The following is an 18,373-nucleotide window of genomic DNA, read 5'->3' on the forward strand; positions in this document are numbered from 1 at the left end:
GCACAGCCTGTGGGGCTGGATCACAGTGCCCCCACCCTCCTCTTACTTGGAGATTGATGTGGTTATCTGTAACCCTTTCTGGGGAGCAGTGCTGTGAGCAGAGCTCTGGTTTTGTGCTGCCTGACCTGCTGCAGGCAGTGTGGGGCAGGAGAGGCCAACAAATGGGACAGGAAAGGCTAAATGCAGCCCCCAACCCCTGCTCTCAGCCCACCCTGTTTTGGCAGTGGAGTGTACTGAAGGTCTCCAGGCCAAGGCTGAAGTGTTGGTGCTGGCTGCAGCAAAGTGGTGATCCCCAGATTCCCAGGAAGAGCTCCATGATGCCAAAGCTGCCTCCAGTTTAGGACAATTTAATTCAGTCCACTCCTTTGGGGCATGGTACCCAGGCTGGTCCCATCAGCCAGCTCTCCTCCAGCCAGCACCCCTCACCCAACCTGCTCCCCACAGTGCTGGGTTAAATCAGTGTAGGATTCTTGTTTCCTGGCTTCCAGCTTTTCCTTCCCACTGCCCCAGGTTCACAGGTCTCCAAAGAACCTCCTCCAGGTTTTGTGCAAAGAGCAGAACGAGAGACATCCCCCTCCCTGTGCCGGTCTTCTGCTGAACCTCTACAACACGCTGGAGGAGCCACCCTGGACAGGGGATGCTCTGCCCAGGGAAGCTCAGACACCAGGTGGGGTCTCCTGGTGACCTCCTGCCTCCTCTCCACCTTTGGGAGCCTCCTGAAATTCCTGGTGTCCGCAGCTCAGTGAGTGGGAGGCTGCTGAACAGGGGTACAAAGGCAGAGCGTGACCCAGGAACGAGCTGAGCCTTTGGGAAATGCCTCCCCAGGCTGTTTGCTCCCTGCCAGGGGCTGGCAGCAGGCCAGGCCTTTGCTTTGGAGAATAATCCGCTGGCTGTAGAACTTCCCAGCACTCCTTGGGAGTGAAAAACAAGTGTGACTGCTCAGGGCCCCGTGGGTGTGTGGGCACGGCTGGGTGACAAGGACAGGCTCAGGAGTTCATTCCCTGCCTGTTCCAGCCCAGCTGGGGACACAGCTGTCCCCTTCCTCCTCGCTGGGTGCTGGGCACCCCCCTGGCCCATCTGCATCCCTGATATGCCACCTTCTTCCCGCTTCCATCACTCACTGCTGGCTGAGAATCCCCCTACACTTCCCATCCAGGACTTGGATCTGGGGACATCCTGCTCAGTGCCACCCCAGGGGTGACAACCAAAACATGTGTGTCCCCAGGAGATGAGTGTGCCCCTGCCACCAGCTCTGCCTCAGTCCCCAGCAGGGAGCAGCAGAAAAATCTGAATTGCTCTGCTGAGAAATTAATCTTCTTTCCCTGTCTTAGCTCAGCCTGACCTAGAAGAACCACGCCCCCCCGGGTTGTTTTGTTTTTCCCTCTGTGGGGTGTTTAAAGGGAAAATTACAGCAAATGACCTGCAAAGGAGCTGTGGGAGACAGCCCTGCAGCAGGACAAAGCGGTTTTAGACAGGATTTGCCAGGCTGCCCTCTCCTGAGACCCTCTGAGCTGGGGTGGGTGGGCAGAGAAAATTTCATCTGCCCAAGCATGGGCAGTGAAACAGAAACAGTAAAAGGTCAAGAGCTGTGTTGGGTTCCTCCTGGCAGGGTGCAGAGTCAGGGGGACTTTTGGCTGGAGAGAAGCAAAAGCAGAGCTGCTGGAGAGAGAAATGGCAATGGGAACAAAGCAGCTGCAGTGCTCGTGCCCTCCCTTGGTGGCTGTGGTCCTGGGGTGGTGACAGGGGCTGGGGCTGGGTGCAAGGACAGCACTGACCACCAGGACAGCGACAGGAGGTGAAATATGCCTCTGCCAGACCCTGCTCCTGCCCCACACCAAACCTTCCACTGCCCCACCTCACATCCCTTTTCCTCGGTCCCTTCATGCCCAGGGATGAACCTGGATGGCTCAAATGCCATCTGTGGCTTCACAGGCACAGTCTGGGAGAGGGAAACCAGGCACCCCAACAGCAAAATGATCCTGACAAAATGCTGAGGCTCACATCCTGGGGGTTGCATCCAGGGAAAGGCTTCATCTACCTTTAAAGCTCCTCAGCTGCCTTGTGAAGGACTCTGCCCCTGGGCTGAAGGGCCAGGGTTAGGGTTAACCCTGCTCCCTCCCTGCCTCAGTTTCCCTTTTGTAAAGCTGGGGAAATAGAAAGGAAAGAAACCTCCAATCTCCTCTTGTGCCTGAGGACTTTCTTGTGGCTCTGCTGTGGGGTTGCTTCCTGTTCCACAGGTCTTGGAGGAGAGCAAGGAGGCCAGGCACTTGTTCTGGTGTTCATCCATGTGTTTCTGTGTCTGCCTGTCCCTCCTTGCAGCACCTGTGGCTGTCCCACACCTTCTGAAAAGGGTCTTGAGTCCAGAACCACCCCCAGCTGGGGTCTGTGTGCTGGGAGAGGGGCAGTGCTGGGAGCCAAAGGGTTTTGAGGCAGCTTTTGGGCAGCAGCCCCGTTTTGGAGGCTCAGCCCTGTGTCTCAGGGCAGGAGGTGCAGGCAGTGTGAGCAGCGGGGATTATGGCTGCTATAAAAAGCAGCAGCATCTCTCCTCTCTGCTCCCTAAGGCGCTTAGGGGAGGAAGGAGGGAATTAAAGATCAACCTCCTGCACTAAAGTGATGCAGTCAGAATAGCCTGGCACACTCATGAGAACCCCTCCTCCTCAGCATCCCCAAAAATCCTCCCCTGGGTAAAGAAGCCCCTCCATGCTCTTCTTGGTCCCTGCTGCTGGATCACCAGAAACTTGTCCCCTGCTCAGAGGTTGTGAGGGGCAAGGAGAGGGCTGAGGAGGGCAGCCTGCAGAGGGGATCCTGGTGGGCGAGAGGAGCACACGAGGATGCTGTACCATTTGCACACCCCAAACAAAACCGTGGAGCACTCCCCCACCCTCACAGCCTCACTCATCTGCCTGCTCCTGTCGTGTCTCCCTGCTTCGAAGGTGCCTCGAGGATACTGGTGACCTTCTCCAAAATGCAGTCAGCTGCATGGGTGCCTGGCTGGACAGAAAACCACTGAGGTTTTGGAGGGACAGGGGTTGTTGCAGCCAAAAGCCATGGGCTCTGTGGGCTTGGGACTCTCTGGCAGGCTCACAGTCAGCCTCAGAGCCCAGCACTAGTGCGGGGTCTGGTGACACGTTTGGGGACAAAGCAGGGGGGAGGCAGGTGCCAGATGATGGCAGCGACGCAGGGATGGGGGGATGAGAAGGAAGGAGGTGTGGGAGCAGCTGTCCTCTGTGGTATTCCCCTTTCGTGGCAGTTCCAGTGGGGTCGGTTCCAAAGGCAGCCCGGGGTCCTGCCGAGCCCTGTGCCAGCCCTGGCTCCTGGCATTGCCCAGGTGTGTCCCCGCAGCTCGGGGACGTGGTCGGTGTTTCCCCTCACCGTGGACGCTGCCGCAGCATCACTCAGTGCTGGGTGAGACCCAGAGGTGGACACAGCAGCAGGATCCCCCCGGCAGCGCTGCAAACGAGGGATTTCCGAGAGGGAGGGGGCTCAGGGCTCCCGGCCAGCCCTCCCCGGCCGGCTGCCGTGGCCACAGGAGGGAGCTGGGCTCCTTCCTTCGGCTCCCGCAAGAGCGCACGGGCTCGGGAGGGGACAGCCACTGCCAGCGAGTCACTGCTCGCTGCAGGAGCATCTCCTGGGGTCAGCCCGGGTCATGCGGGACCCCGAACGTCTCAGGAAGGGAGCGAGAGCCCGGCTGGGGTGGAGGTGGCTGCTTCCACGCTCAGGGAAGCCTCCACCTTGTTCCCCGCCGCTGAGGGGTGGTGGGGCTGCAGTGCAGAGCAGGCACGAGGCTGATGCTGCGGCCGTGGGGGGACCGCTTGTGCCCGGGGGTGGCGTGTCCCCACGGTGAGCAGTGCCACCGTGAGACAGTGTGTCACTGCCCTCCCTCCCAGAGGCACCTGGGTGACCCCAGTGTCCGCCCTGCTGGTGCTGAGAGAGCAGGGGAGCAAGAAAACCAGTCCCTCCCTGTAGAACCCGCTGTCCCCAGGAATGCGGACCTTCCCGGTTTCCCCAGCCCGCAGCCAGCTCTGGTGCTGCAGAGGTTATTGCCAGGGGTTGGCAGTCACTGGGGGGGATCATGCCCCAGCATCCCAATCGTGCTGTCCAGCTCTCCATCCCTGCCCAGCTCTCCATCCCTGCCCAGCTCTCCATCCCTGTCCAGCTCTCCATCCCTGTCCAGCTCTCCATCCCTGCCCAGCTCTCCATCCCTGTCCAGCTCTCCATCCCTGCCCAGCTCTCCATCCCTGCCCAGCTCCCCTCACAACCCCAGCAGCACAGGGGAAGCCTGGCAGGTGCCAGAGCAGCCACGCTACAAACCCAGGATTTAAAAAAAAACAGAGAAAGTTACGGTGGCAGAACACAGAACGCTGTCAGATCGGAAATGGTTAATTACAATTACGGGGGGAGGTCTGAGGTACCGTCCTCCATCCTTTTTGCTTGCTGAAAAGCCGTGGGACTGCTGGTAATGGCTCTCATTAAAGCCCTTGGAGCAGGAGTTTGAAACCACATCCATTTTGCTTAACCGCTTTCAGAAGGGGAAAACGCTGTTCTGGCCCCTGCTGTTTGTGGTGTGCTGGGTACTGCGGGCTGGGAAAAGGCAGGACTTGTCTCCCTGAATGCAGAGGCACAAGTCTGGACCACGGCCTTTTCTCAGGACTGGCTCTGTGGCACACCAGCATAACCTTTTTTTTAACTTCAGAAATTATGCGGAGAGTAAAGGGATCTTCATGAAGGAGAGGCACAAGGAATGAGCTTGGTTCCAGTGCCTCCACTCTGCTACAGAGACAAATTATGGATCCTGGTTTAAAACCCATATTGAGGTTTTTAAAAGCTGATCATAAAACAGCATTGAAGCCATCAGGATGCTCCTTTCCCCACATGGTTTGGTAGCTTCCCCCACACATTTGCTGTTGCTGGCTTCCCCACAGCCCCTTCAACAGCGAGGAGCAGGGATCTGCCTGGAGTTACAAATGGGAAAGAATGTCTTTGGGCACAGAGAAGGGCAGTTTTGGTTGGTGGTGCTCTGGCTGGGAAGAGGAAGTGTCCAGGGAGAAGAGGGAGGTGTCCCTGCTCCATCAATGCACGTGGGGCTGACCCCAGTACAGAGCCAGCACCCCTTGGAGTGGCAGGAATTCTGGGATGAGTCTGAAGGATGCAGACATACAAGGGCTATTTTCCCCCATGAAGAGTTTGGATTTCATGCAGATGAATCCCTGTCCTCCTCTCCAGCAACATTCCTCAGAAAAAGGGATTGAACCTGGTCCCAACAGGGCTGCTCCCTGTCAGGGGGCTCTGGGCTCAAGCAGAGATGTGGTGGAGGGAATGTGATGGCCCTGGCTTGGCTACAGGCCTAGAGGAATAAAGCTCCCTGGGAAGTTTGGGCTGTCACCCTGCTGCCCCAGAGCCACAGGACACGCTGCTGAAAAGGGCTGCGAGCTGGAGCTGCAAAGCTAAAGGCAGGAGTGATGGCCCAGGCAGATCACCAGTGTACTGGGGGATTTGGCCCCTGCTGACCTTTCTGTGCCTTTCTGCAGCTCCCAGCTCCCTGCTGTGTCCTGGCCCTGTCCCCAGAAATGCAGACAACCACATTTCTCTGCAGCCTCCTTGTCTCCTTTGCCCTTTTCCCCACCCCATTCCCATGCCCCTGGACAGCCACACGCCAAAGGACTGCCCGGCCTCTCTGCAGCTCATTTCTCTTGCAAGCTTTGTCTGGTGGGTGTATTTTGCATTTGCTTTTTCTTTTTTGCTATTCACAGGGAACAAAGAGGGGGTCACAAACCCAAGGGCAGACGTCAGGACAGGGCTGACAAGCCTGGGAGAGAGGGTGATGCCACCCACCCCCGCAAGGTCCTTCCAGGCTGGTAAAACCAGGGGGAGAAGGGCTTTGCTCCACGGCGCCGGCTCTGCCCATCCCTTGCTCTCCCTGCCCGGCCCTGCGAGGCGGCTGCTGCACTGTGTCACTGCTCCATCCTTCTGCTCCATGCCTCCTCTCCATCCCGCTGCTCCATCCCGCCCGGCCCGGCCTGGCGCCGGTCACGTCTGCTGGGGCAGGTGGCAGCTCTCGCCGATGGCGATGACCACGTCCTGGGGCTGCCGCTCCCGGTGCCGCGGCGCCTCGGGCATCTCGCTCATCTCGTTGACGCTGTTGCTGATGCAGTTGATGTCGCTCTTGTTGCTGTTGTCATCCGGGCTGGGGCCAAAGATCCACTCTGGAGGAGGGAAAAGCACAAAACCGGCCCCGGGTTACATCCAGCTCTTTGCCCAGAGCGCAAGGCTCTGAAATTGCTTGAAAATTGCTGCCTCCAGCTACACCCTACCCTCAGTGCTTCCCCCTCCAGGAGTGTCCCTTGCCCATCCCTGTCCCTTCATCTCCTCCACTCCCCTGGTGCTGGCATCTCTGCTCTTCCCAGCTCTGGGCTGGTTTTTAGGCTGCTGGTTTCTGGAAGCCCTCCCAGCTTAGGCAGATGAAATCACCCTGTTAATCCCAAAAATGAGAGTGAAGTGCCTCCAAAGTGAAGTGTGCATCTGGGGTCTCCAGCAATCTATTTCCTAAAGTGGGATTTTGCTGTCAGACAGAGTAAGCCATTAAATAACTATGTATCATCCAAATGGGGCTGGAGATGTGGCTGGGACATGGCTTTTCTGCCTTGAGAGCACATTACAGCCATGCCAGGGCCTCAAACCCTCCAAGGCAGTTTTGGGGCTCTGCTTCTTGCTGGTCACCAGAGCCCCAGGACCTGGCTCTGAGCTGATCCAGCCACTGCCACAACCCTGGGGGGGACTGCCCCTCCAAAACACAGTGTCACCGCTGGATGACAGCGTGACGGGAACATCCCCTGCAGCACAAGGGAGGGCAGCTCAGTGAAAGCAGGTGGTGCTGCTTCCCAAACTGCTGTCTTTTCAAAAACATGGCTGTTTGGGCAGGGAGAGGCCCACTGAGATGGGAAGGTGCCAGCAATGAGGATACCAAAGCTGGGGAAGCCCAGGCGAGGGGAGAGTTGCCCCAAGACCTTGTGGCTGTGGGCAGTGGAGCACCAGCACTCCTCTGCTTTAGCTCTGCCACCAGAAATAAAGCAGAGTTGGCTACCAGGAGGCAGACAAAAGGACCAGCCTGGTTTTGTTGTTCCTGGGGAACTCTGTTTACTTGCTACTGGATCTCACAGAATACAATTTCTCTCCTTTGTGCTGTGGGGTACTTTCTGTCCCCACAGGACATTCCAATTATGGCTCTTCAGTAGAGGACACAGGTTTCCTGATGGAGCAGGGACACAGAAATGCCATCCCAGTGAGATGATGTCTTTCTCATGGGCTGTGGAAAAAAGTTTTGCAGCAAAACTAAGACTGAATAATGGCAAATGCCAGGGTGGGATGCCAGGCATGAAGTGAATGGAAGAACTCATTTCTCAGCTCACCAGTGGTGGCCAGACATTTCTTCAGGTGTGAGCAGAGAGACGGGAACAACCTGTAGTCTCTCTGTGCTCAGTGTGTGCACTATAAGTCAAATTTTGGGCTTCTTTTGAGACACCCAAAGCTTCTCTCTTTTTTTTTTCTTTTTCTTTTTCTTTTTCTTTTTAATAAAAGCCAAAAGATTTGTTGTTTTTGCAATGCAATATTTGAATTTTTTAGCCACAGCTAAAAAATCCATTTAGCCACAGCATCCCCAAGAGAGCAGAACATGACTTTCAGGATGATGCTTATGCTCTGGAGCCAGGGTAGGTGACCACCCTGCCAGGGGAACAGGACAGGGAGTGGAGGGGGTTGTGCCCCACTGCCAGCATGGGCTGCCTGGAGGAGGGGGCTGTGTCCCACCCTGGTGGGGCAGAGCTCCCACCACACTGGGCACAGGCAACATGTCCAGAGAATGACTGTTTTTCCTTGGTTTTCCTGTTTTCTTCACCTTCATCGCTGTGCTAGCAGGGTTTGCTGGTTGTCCAACAGGAAAGACAGGAGAAAAACCACTACAGTTCCCTCAGCCACTGCAGTTCTGGCAAGAGGGATTGGGAAACTCAGCAAAGAAGTGGTCCAAAGGTTTTGGGGAACCCTGCATCTGCCCCGAGTCCCAACCAGGACATTTAGCTTTCACTTGTATAACCCACCTGAGGCTGGAAGGAAAATCAGCCAAGACCAGAAGGCTCATTTAGGGCTTTTTTCCTTTATAGCTTTGATTTTGCTTGGCTTTACTGGGTGTAGACTAAAGGCCAAACACTCCACCACCTTCTTTGTGGTCTGGTCCATCCCAGACAGATCCTCTTGTCCCCAAGACCTCGCAGGCTCCTGCAGCCCCCACACAGCTGCCTGCATGAGGAGAATCCGAAGGCAGTAACAAGATTGCCTCCTACAAATACTATTAAAGTTCTCAGCTCTCCTTCCTTGACGTCAGCCGCAAAACTCCAGTGGGAGCAGCAGGAAGGAAGGGGAATAATCCGTAGAAAAAGGGGTGATGGGTCCTTAAATATCCCGGGAGCCACTGGGTAAGGATTGCTGTGTGCAAGGAGAAGCAAAGAGCGTTGCATGCCTGTGAGTAGGGGTAAGTGGCATCTGGTGGCCAGATGATGAACCCCTGGTGACATCTGTGGGCACAAGAAGAAGCAAGAGCTGGATGAGGCACTGTGGTAAAGGCAGAGAAATGCAGGGGATGGGTGTGTTGGGAGAGCACCAAGGACACCAGCAAAAGCCATTTGCAGGGAGAAGTGTCACACTGCATTGTCACCAAAGGGGATGTGGCTGGCCAGGGTGCCTGGGGAAGGTGGCTGGTGCCACAGTCCAGCTCCTGGGTGAGAGCAGGCTGGATTGTGCGTGCTAATCCGAACCACTGCTTCCCTGGGAATTATTTCTGGAGCCTGCTGGATCTAATTACCCAGTAATCTGCAGGAAGATGTAATTAGGCTGTCATTAGAGGGTATTTACTGCGATGCCTTTATGATTTGACTGTGTAAGTAAGGAGTGAAGTAATTACACAATTACATGTTATTTGTGGCCATTTATGGCCTGTAACTTCAGCGTGTTGCCATGTGTGGAAGAGGGGAGCGAGGCCCCGTGGAGCTGGCAGAGGATCTCCTGCCAGCAGGACCCTGGAGAAACAACCATAAAAATGTCAGCACCCTATGTCCCCTGCCAGGCACAGCCAGCTCTGTCCCAGCCAGGCTCCATCCCCCCAGCTTCTCCCTCTGGCTCCTGTCAGTTTGAGGGTGAGGAACCAAGGTCTCTGGGGTCACTCATGGCATGTCTGGGGAGGGATGAGGGAGAAGAGAGAGGAGACCTGCACATCTTTGGCGTCAGTGGGATTAAACCTCGCTCTGATGCGGAAGGAACTTTGCAGGGGATGGGAGGCACAACCTCACGTCATGTGCCAAGGCTGGCTGGAAACCTTGGACAATGAACCCTGCACAGGGGTGTAGTCAGGTAAGGGGGTGGCCAAGGGCTGGGAGCCAAGGGGTGGTGGCCAGCCAAAGGGAGCTGCAGCCCTCAGCACTATGGCAGGTATTTCTCTCTCCATCCCTTACAGCTGGCAGGGGGATGCGTGAGCCACAAAAAAACCAGACACAAAAAAACAAAATCCTTTTCTGGGTCTAAGTCCACATCTGGGTTCACACAACCTCCAGCCAGAAGGTGATCAAAGTTAGGCTGAACCTAATGACACCTAATGGATCTGGGACAGCTACAGGCAGAGCTGGGATGAGAAGGGATCACACAGTGTGCTCCTGGGGCAGCAGCACATCCACACCCAGACAGTCACACTTTGGAGACAAGAAAAGGCATTGCCTGTCCCTACCCAGCCACTGGAAGGAGCTTGTAACACATGCTGCAAAATCCAGGGCATGTTCACGGGTGTGTATGTGAATGTCTTGGATAAAAGAGAGGAACAAAGTGACTTTCTCAGCCAGGCTGGGGAGCAGCATCCAACCCAGAGACACCTCTTCCTGCTGGTCAGGTGCTGCTGAGGCTCCGTGTGCCTGCTGGGGTCTGCAGGGCCAGTGGAGAGGTGGGAAGTGCTGAGGTGGGGTGAGATCGATACGGAGCAATTGATCCAGAGCAGCTGGAGAGAGGAGATAGAGCAGACTGGGCAAATCAGGAGCTGTGGAATTGCAACTCTGTTATTATTATTATTCCCAAGTAGCAGAGTGATGTGGCACAAAAGGCACCTCTCTGGCTCTGTCCCAGTCTTTGACAGCATCCCTGGAAGCTGTACCCCTGGGATATGCTGGATTTTTGGGGACAGAAAACACTGGGGCTGCCCAGATGTCACAGTGTGCCCTTCTCATGCCAGCAGTATGAGGGCTGGCCCTTGCTCAGAAACCCCTGACAGGGCAGGCAGCAGGGAGCAGCCTCCTGTTGTCTGTGTGCAGAGGGGCACAGGGTTGCTGTGTGCCCAGTGTCACCCCAAGGGGGTGGCCGGGTCCCCTGCATTCATTGGTGGCAGGGTAGGATGCCTATGAGGCATTTCAGCTGCTGAAAAAGAGACATCCCAGGCAGAAGAGCAGAAGGGGGTGGGAGAAAGGGCTGAAATTTAAATGCAGCCTGGTGAGTGAGACATTCACAGTCCCTGTAGAGATGGAAACAGGAAAGGAAGGGGCAACATGTTCGATGAACAATCAAACTCGTGCTCTAGTTTTGCTTTAAATGGAGCTGGGTGTGAAAGCAGCTGCTAAAAAAGCTCTTTTCCCATCAGCAGGAGGAGAAGCACCTCTTTCTTTGAAACATGTCCTGACCCAGCAATCACATTGTGCTCTGCAGCAAGGCAGGGCCAGCTCTGGCCGCAGCGTTCCCGATGGACATGAGTTCAAGGGTATCCCTCGTGTCTTTGACATGATGCAGCAGTCACAGCTGGATGTTGCAGCTGTCTCATTTTCTGGACAGACTCTACTTATTCATTACCAAAATCAACAAATAACTCCCAGGTTTGTTCTGATGGAAAATCTGTGTCTGCCCCTGGCAACAGTAATTTGTTAGAAACCCCACTTTCCTCTTCAGATTCACTTCTTTCTAAATGAATTTGATGTTAGGGTTTGTTCTTCCTTCCCTGCTTCTCAGAAATTTCTCAGCTTTTCTGTGCTGGCTGAGTCAAAATTGTCCTGCACCCCAAACAGCATGAGCACTCTGCTTTGCTGATGGACAGGTAAGGACACTGCTCCTCTGCAGAGCTGCCACCAGCATGAAGCATCTGGTGGGAGAAGGGGTGACATGGAAAAGGCAGTTATTAATTACGATATTCTCTTAAAAACAGCTTCTCTGCATGCACCAGAGCAACCCTGGACCAAGCCTGCATTTGATCCCAGTGCCACCCATCAGGCAGCATTGCAGCTCCAGAGAATGGGTCTCTGAGAGGTGGTGACTCAGGTGTGGTAGGTGGGAGGCAGTGGTCCTGGGGGTGGATATTTGCTATCCACACCTTCCAGAGGCAGAGTGAAGGTGACCAGAGTGTGAGGAGCCCTGCTTGGTCTCAGCTCACGGGAGACCAGTGCGTGCAGGGCAGCAGACAAACACAGCCCTCGCCCCCAGGACCTGCCACAGCCCATCCCTGGACCACACGATGGCAGGAATGGGAAAGCTGCTGTGGGATGGTGCATCCCTGAGGCCTTGGTCGATGCCTGGCAGTGTGTGCTGGAAGCCATCCCTCTCCTCCAGCTCTGACTCCAAAGGTTTGCCCTCAAATGCAGCTCTCCTGGAGTGGGCCCTTTTTGCAGACCACTGTGGCTCATTGTCTGGCCAACAGCCCCAGCCTGTGAGGGGGACTGTGAATTATCCTACAGCAGCCACTGCTTCCCTCAACAACACCTCGGGAGCTCCTGATGCACCCCCATGCACCAGAAGGGAAACAGGCAGGGATCACTGTGAGAGGTGGTTAGAACCGAGATGGAAAAGCAGAAGGGAACCTGACATGGCTTCTTCCCACAACTTTGGGAGGCAAAGGAATTATCCTCAAACAGAGCTGGAAAAGAAGAGGTGTAAGTCCTCTCTGATGGACCTAAGATGCTGTCTGCAATCCCTGCGGTGGGCTGAATTATCCTCAGATCCCTGAGGTTCTGTGTGGAGCAATTAAAAGTGGATTCCCTGTCTCTGCAGGATCACCCAGCAGCTATTTTCAGCAAAGCTACATTCATGCACAGTTTCTTTGTTCAAGGAGACCGTTTCCTAAAGAAGCCTGAAATGTGGAGGTTGCAGATAAGGCTGGAAAACAAAAATATGGCTGGTGGGTCAAAAGGGCAAAGAAAAGAAAGACCCTGCCCCAAGGATGGCGTCGGGTTCTGAGCAGTCCCAAAGCCATCACCCAGCACAGTCCTGCCAGTGCCAATGACCCTCCCCTGCCTTGCCCCAGCTGGGCATCTGCCTTGGGCCCATTCCCGAGGGAAAAGTTTCCTCCAAGGTCTCCTCTGGAGATCGGCAGCCCGGAGGAGACCTTGGCTGACCCTTGGTAGCCAGGGTCTCCCTGCACGGCACTGCTCCCACGCAGACCAGCAGACCCTTCCTTCCCGCGTGGTTCCCGTGCAGGAGCGAGATGCTTTCCCCTTTCCCGGCGACCGCACGCGTGCAGTCTCCATGGCAACAGCTTTGTTTCCAGTCAAACTTTTTATTTTTTCCCCCTTTTCCTCCTTTTTTTTTTTTTTTAAATTTTAAATCAGAGCGATATTCAGCGAGCTGCTGGGGACGGAGGAGGGAGGGCGGGCTGATCCCGGGATTGCAGTAATTAGGCGCCTCGTACGTCGGTGACAGCCTTGTCATTTGCCAAGCCAGCTCCTCGCCGCAGCGCCGGCTCTGGCAGCTCTCCAGCGCTTCGGAGTTAAGCAGCTTTCCAAACGCTTCGACCCAATTTGCCTTGCCTGCTGGTGGGGTCTGAGCTGTGCTCACGCAGGAGCCTTCCTCCCACCCTCCTCGGAGGGCTCGTGTCCAACCCCAAGCAGAGACATCTGGCGAGTTTTGGGAAAGCCAAACGTGAGACTTGGTCAGCTCAGAGCCAGCAGGAGGGCTGGAGAGAAATGAAGGTGTTTGGGGCTCTCCTTGGCCAGGTCTCTCCAGGAAAAACTGAAGAGGGGTTCTTTCAGAGCCCTCTTATCCACATCCAGGTGCTCTGCCCTCCTACTCTCCAACAATGCATCTTTCCTCCTTCTCCCATGCAGCCTCCCATTTTCCACTCCTCCCCAGCCTGCCGGGCATCACAGCAGCGTTCATGTCCCCCTGGGGATGCCTGGGCAAGCTCTAATTGATTTTTTTAAGAAGCATCTGCAAAGAGAGGTGTCAGTGTCTCAAATACCCGTTTAGATTTCGCAGGGAAAAACCTTGGCAGCATCCTGAGAACCCCTTCACCACCAGAAACTGAGCCCAGCACCTGCCTCTCATTGCTCCTGTGAGAGCAGGGGCCTGCCTGATGCTTTGACTCCCCAAGCCGTGTCCGACAAGCTCTTACTGAGGAGTCGTCATCATCCCTGATACCTCCAAGTGACTGTTTAAAGCAGCGATTAACTATTCCCACTTTAATCTCCCTGAAACAGGCTCCAGCCCTTTGGCATCTTATTTCCATCTCTCCCCGTATATTTTCTGAACATGATTAGTGCAGAAACGCTGATAGCAGAGGCTGGAGCTGCTGCCGAGTATATAAATCCAGGCATTGTGTTAAGGCAGCTAATAGAGCAGATTCTTATTTACTGTCCCTTGGTCTCTCTGTCCAGTCCCTAGAGTAATTTTATGCAAACTCATTCAAATTAAACCCCTTCTCTTTAAAGGCTGTTCCTTGGCAGTGTTAACAAACACAGTCTCGTCCGCTCTCCTCCGAGGACTGGCTCATTTTAAGTGTAAAAACTGTGGGAAGATGGGCCTGGAGTGCTAACTAGGATGAGCTGGAGGCAGCCTTCAGCACTGAGGGGTGCTGCTGGAGTTTGGGAAATGCCTTCTCCTCTCTGCCTGGAGGGGGAAGAAGCTCATACGGATTTCTGACCCCAACTTGGACAGATATTACCTCACCCTGGGACAGGGAGGATGCTTTGCCCTCAGCAAGGGGTGTTAAAGTGGGAAAAGGCTTCTTCCAAAGTGGCAGGAAGCGGGCAGACCCCAGTGCTGTCCCTGTGCTTGTCCAGCCCACGGGATGGCCGTGGTGCTGTGAAAGGCTGTGGCAGTGCCTTTGCAAAGGCTTTGCAAGAGAAGGGACGCCCTGCTGACCTCGTCCCACGCAGAGGCTCAAGTTAAAGGTCACCAGGGAACACTGGAGCTGAGCTGGGAGCAGCACACCTGGGGCCCACCTGGGCAGCTGCAGCCCTCTCTGTGCCTGCAGGGACAGGGCGTTCCTGTGGATTTGGCCCTGCTTCGCAGTACTTTGAGCACCCACATCTGTGCTCTCCTGCATCAGGGACCACAGCAATGGGGACAGGGTGTCTGCTCTGCAGGGGCACGGGGACTGGACTGGCCCTGCCTCGGGGCAGTTTCTAACCTGGCCTGACCTGGTCCTTTCAGCTTCTTGGGGCAGAAGTGGGTATATTTTTAAGTGCTGTCCCCACTGCCTACCTTTGTGGGGAAGGCAGCACTAAATCAGACGTGATGTTACAGCCCCAGCAAGCTGCTGATTAAGTGTTAAATTTAACACTTTAAGAAATATATCCTTTTCCTTCCATCTGGAGTGAAGAAAAACTCCTCAGCAGCAGCTCCCTGCTGTTTTCTAGGCTCAGCCTCATGTGAGATCCCAAGTACTGTTCCCTGCAGGAGGTCTGACCTTTCTTGTCCCAAATAACCCCCCTCTAAATCCCCGTGTCCTGGATCTGCTGGCCCTTGCCTGGTCATGACCCTCTGCCCAAAGGCCTTGGCTTGCCCTCCCCTGAGCAAGGCAGGGGTGCTGCCCACCCACAGGCACTGCTTGGAGTTTTGGCTGCTGTGTGTCTCCTGTGTCCCAGGAGCAGGGAGATAAAGCGGAATCATGAATGAACACGTGGATTTTGTTCCAGATGAGTGTGATCTCCCTCCCCCTGCAGAGATGGAGCCTGCAGGGCTTCAACCCTGATTGAGGGTCAGGCTCAGAGCAGGGCTGTGCAAAGGGATTTCAGCCTCATTTCCCTGTGCAAGGCATTGCTCCCAGAGCTTTTGGGGATTTGGGGCACATCTGCAGGAGCCAGGAGCTTAAATCCCTCTGGGGATCCCTTCTGGATCCCTATTCAAGCTGGAAAACTGCAACCAGCATGCTGAAGCAAGGTCCTGACCCTCAAAAAGACACGATGGCTGTCAGGGTGTAGGGGCCAAAAGTACCAAGGATTCAGATGGGAATTGGGCACATTTTCACTCCCCAGCACGAACAGCCTTACAAATGATGGGGCAAAGAGCAAGAGTATCATTGAAGGCTTGTCATAAGCAGCCAAGCACCTCTGCCTGACAGCAGCCAGCACTGTTAGGGCTCTCAGCCCTGATGGTGAGGGACAGCATTCATCAGCAACAGGATGAAAAGTGGAGGAAAGCAAATCTCAAAAAAAAAAAAAAAAACAGTTCCCTCTTTGGGCTGTCATTGCATGGATTTGTTGCAGGGGCTGTGATGGCTGCTCTAAAGCAACCAGACTGCTGAGCTGGGTTTCCTAGGAGTTTGTAGACTCCCTGGTGTCTAATAAGGGGTTAAGCTCGTATGGCAGATTTTCTTTCACTATGCACTAGTGGGTTGTTATTCTGTGCTCATGTATCTGTTGCCATGAAACTTTTCATGTTGGAGACCTCTAATCCAAGCTCAGTTGAAACTGGCCAAGAGATTTTACAGTCATTTGGCAACCCAGACTCACGCACACACATTTATGCACACAGGCACAAGATCTGCTCCTTGAGGAAGGGGGCTAAACCCAAGGATTTTCTCTGGGAGGATGGTCAACACAGAACTCAGTTTGGAGAACCCAGCACATTAAACAAACCAACACTCTTGCAAATGCAAAAGGGTCAAAGCTTGGTCTAAAACCCACCCAAATCAAAGGCGACACGCAAGGCAGCACGTCCAGGCTTGGCACCAGGCTCCTTTTGGCCACAAGCACACAACGCATGAAGCCCACACTCACCTACAAAGTCGTAAATGAGGTCCTTGATGAGATGCCCGACGATGGCATACGCCACTGCCACCACCACCAGGGCTGCCATGAGGAGGTAGAGGACAGCCTTGGGCAGAGGAATGGCGTCTCGAGGAGGGGGCTTGTACTCCTTGTAGAGCTGGTCATTGTCCGAGTATGAGTACTGGAACAAGTGGTCCAGGCCAGCTGTGAAGTTGCTGGAGTTCATGGACTGGCTATTGGACAGGTAGCTGTCCTGTTCGGGGTCCTGGAGGACACTCACCACCGAGCTGGTGGTGGCTTCCACTTGCTGTACCAAGTTCAGAGTCTTGTTAACGCTGGGGAGGATTTGGGAAAGGAAAGTGCTCCAATCTTTGATGGCACTGATGTTGCAAATAATCATAATTGCAATGAGGAAAGAGGTCTCCAAGCTCAAGAGACTTAAAAGGGAGAGAAAGAGGTGAGAATTGCTGTGCTTACACCAAACCATGTACTGCAAAGCGGGCAGAGAAGGTCGGGATGGGGTACGTTTCTCATTTGCAAATTCTTACATGATCCCGTAGGGATGCATCTGTGGTACCTCGTCTCACTCCTGGAAATGCCTCCAGAAAACCCCTACGGGCATGAAGTTCCTTAGTAAAAAGTAGGTGCTGGAATGATTTTGACCGATATCATTTTTGTTCCTCAGCCGCCTGTCCCTTATGCTACTCACCGATGAAAACCAGAGAGACAGGACCCGGTAGATATTTTCAGTCATCTGGAAAAGAAAGATAAATTGCCCTTCTCCAGCTTTTTTTTCTTTTTCAGAGGCGATGGTCCTTGGAGAGACAGAAATCCCCGCGTGGCTCTGCCCCAGGCTCGGGGTGCGCGGTGCGCTCCTGGCTCTCCCGTTAGCGCTGCCCAGAGCGTTCGCAGAATGTTCAGAATGCTCAGACCCCACAAAGTTCAGCTGCCCCGGCGTGCGACCGGGCCGGCGGCGCGCAGCTCCCGGCCATTCCGGCTTGGCTTTCTGCAACTTCTTCTACCGGCATCTCCCGATCGATTCCTTTAAAGACAGAACCAAGTCAGAGACAGCGAGCATGCCGGCAGAGAGCTCAGCACCCGGTCCCCAGCCCAGTCCAGGAGCGGTCGGTGTCGGGTTTTACCTTAAAGACTTTTCCAAGCGCACAGATCCTCCCGCCTGATGCTCCAGCCTGTTTCATTGCGGGCTGGGTCCCCGCGGAGCTCCCGCACGCAGCCGCCGATCCGCTGCCGCTGCCCGGTGCGTGTGACACTCCTCCCCGCTCTCTGCCCTCCTGCCCCTTCACCTGCCGGCTCTTCCCAGCCTCCCGGCCCCGGCAGCGAGGGGGATTAGCTGCCGGGAGGTTGGCTCCGAAACTCCTGAGCGTGCTGGGAAGCAGGCGATGCGTGCCGGCAGCGTAGGCTCAGCCTCCGCCGCTGCTCCCCGGGGAGTTAATCCCTTCGATGACAAAAGATGAGCTTTGATCCGTCTGCTGGATGTTCGCGGGGAGGTGCAGGGGAAGGCGGGGAGCAGCCCGGGTCCAGCCGCCCGCGGGCGCTGAGCTCAGCCTTTGTCTGGGAGCGGAGCCGCCGGCAGGCAGGAATCACATCGCGGGCGCTGCCGGGAGCGGGGAGGACATCATCGATCCCACCGCCAGCATCCCGCAGCAGTGATGCTCCCACAGCCCCGCTCCCGCCCCGGCAGCCTCCGCCCTGCAAAGTTTGGGCATCGGAGGGATGACTGCTTTGCAGAAAGCACGGAGGGTTTGAGGCTGAGCTGCCTCGCCGTCTCCCCTCCCCGCTAAGCTGTCTGTGCCAACTGGTAAGAGGCAGCCTCCGTGGTCACCTTGATAATGGTCTTAAACTGGTTCATGTTCCCTACAGATACAGCTCATCTGCCTTACTAGTGGCATCTCTGGGATCACTGAGTTTCTGGCTTGGTTTAAAAGCAGTGGGACATATATAAAGAGGAGGAATAGGAAATCTTAAAGAGCGGGAAATTGCCTTTCTATATTTGCAGGTGAAAATAAATCACAGCCCCCCCCCCCTTTTTTTTTTTGGTGCTGCTTCCCCATGTAAGAAACAGCTGTCACGGGGGCAAGAAAATCACCACAATAAGCCTGAAAGCAGCCAAATGGAGCTTCTGAGAAATAATAGCAAAAGATTAACTTTGTGTGTGTGTGCCACCAGCCAGCAGCAATCCTGGGGGTTGGAAGAGTGTAGAATAAAATGGCAACATCTCCCGTACAATAAAATAATATCACCAGGGTTTGGGTTGGCGATGGACAGATTGTACCAGCCCAGGAGCAAAGAAAATGTGGAGGAAAAAGCTCTTCTGTCCTCCCTGGAATGTACATGGCCCATGTCACAGTCACTTCTGG

At 54.9% G+C, this 18,373-nt stretch overlaps 1 protein-coding gene across 2 annotated transcripts; it reads right to left on the reverse strand.

Annotated features, from left to right (window-relative positions):
* Nucleotides 1–4,792: 4,792 nt before the first annotated feature.
* On the reverse strand, nt 4,793–18,042 carry LOC135305269 (uncharacterized). 2 transcript variants are annotated; one of them, XM_064428766.1, is made up of 3 exons: nt 17,138–18,042; nt 16,005–17,037; nt 4,793–6,203 (listed from the first exon to the last, which is right to left on the reverse strand). In XM_064428766.1, the coding sequence occupies exons 2-3, from the start codon at nt 16,480–16,482 to the stop codon at nt 6,028–6,030; spliced, it is 654 nt and encodes a 217-aa protein (XP_064284836.1). In that variant the 5' UTR covers nt 16,483–17,037; nt 17,138–18,042; the 3' UTR covers nt 4,793–6,027. The 2 variants fall into 2 exon arrangements, with proteins under 2 accessions (XP_064284836.1, XP_064284837.1); XM_064428767.1 differs by having other exon boundaries at nt 16,005–18,042.
* Between the last annotated feature and the right edge of the window lie 331 nt (nt 18,043–18,373).

The sequence above is a fragment of the Passer domesticus genome, chromosome 7 (genome assembly GCF_036417665.1).
Source record: "Passer domesticus isolate bPasDom1 chromosome 7, bPasDom1.hap1, whole genome shotgun sequence".
NCBI lineage: Eukaryota > Metazoa > Chordata > Aves > Passeriformes > Passeridae > Passer > Passer domesticus.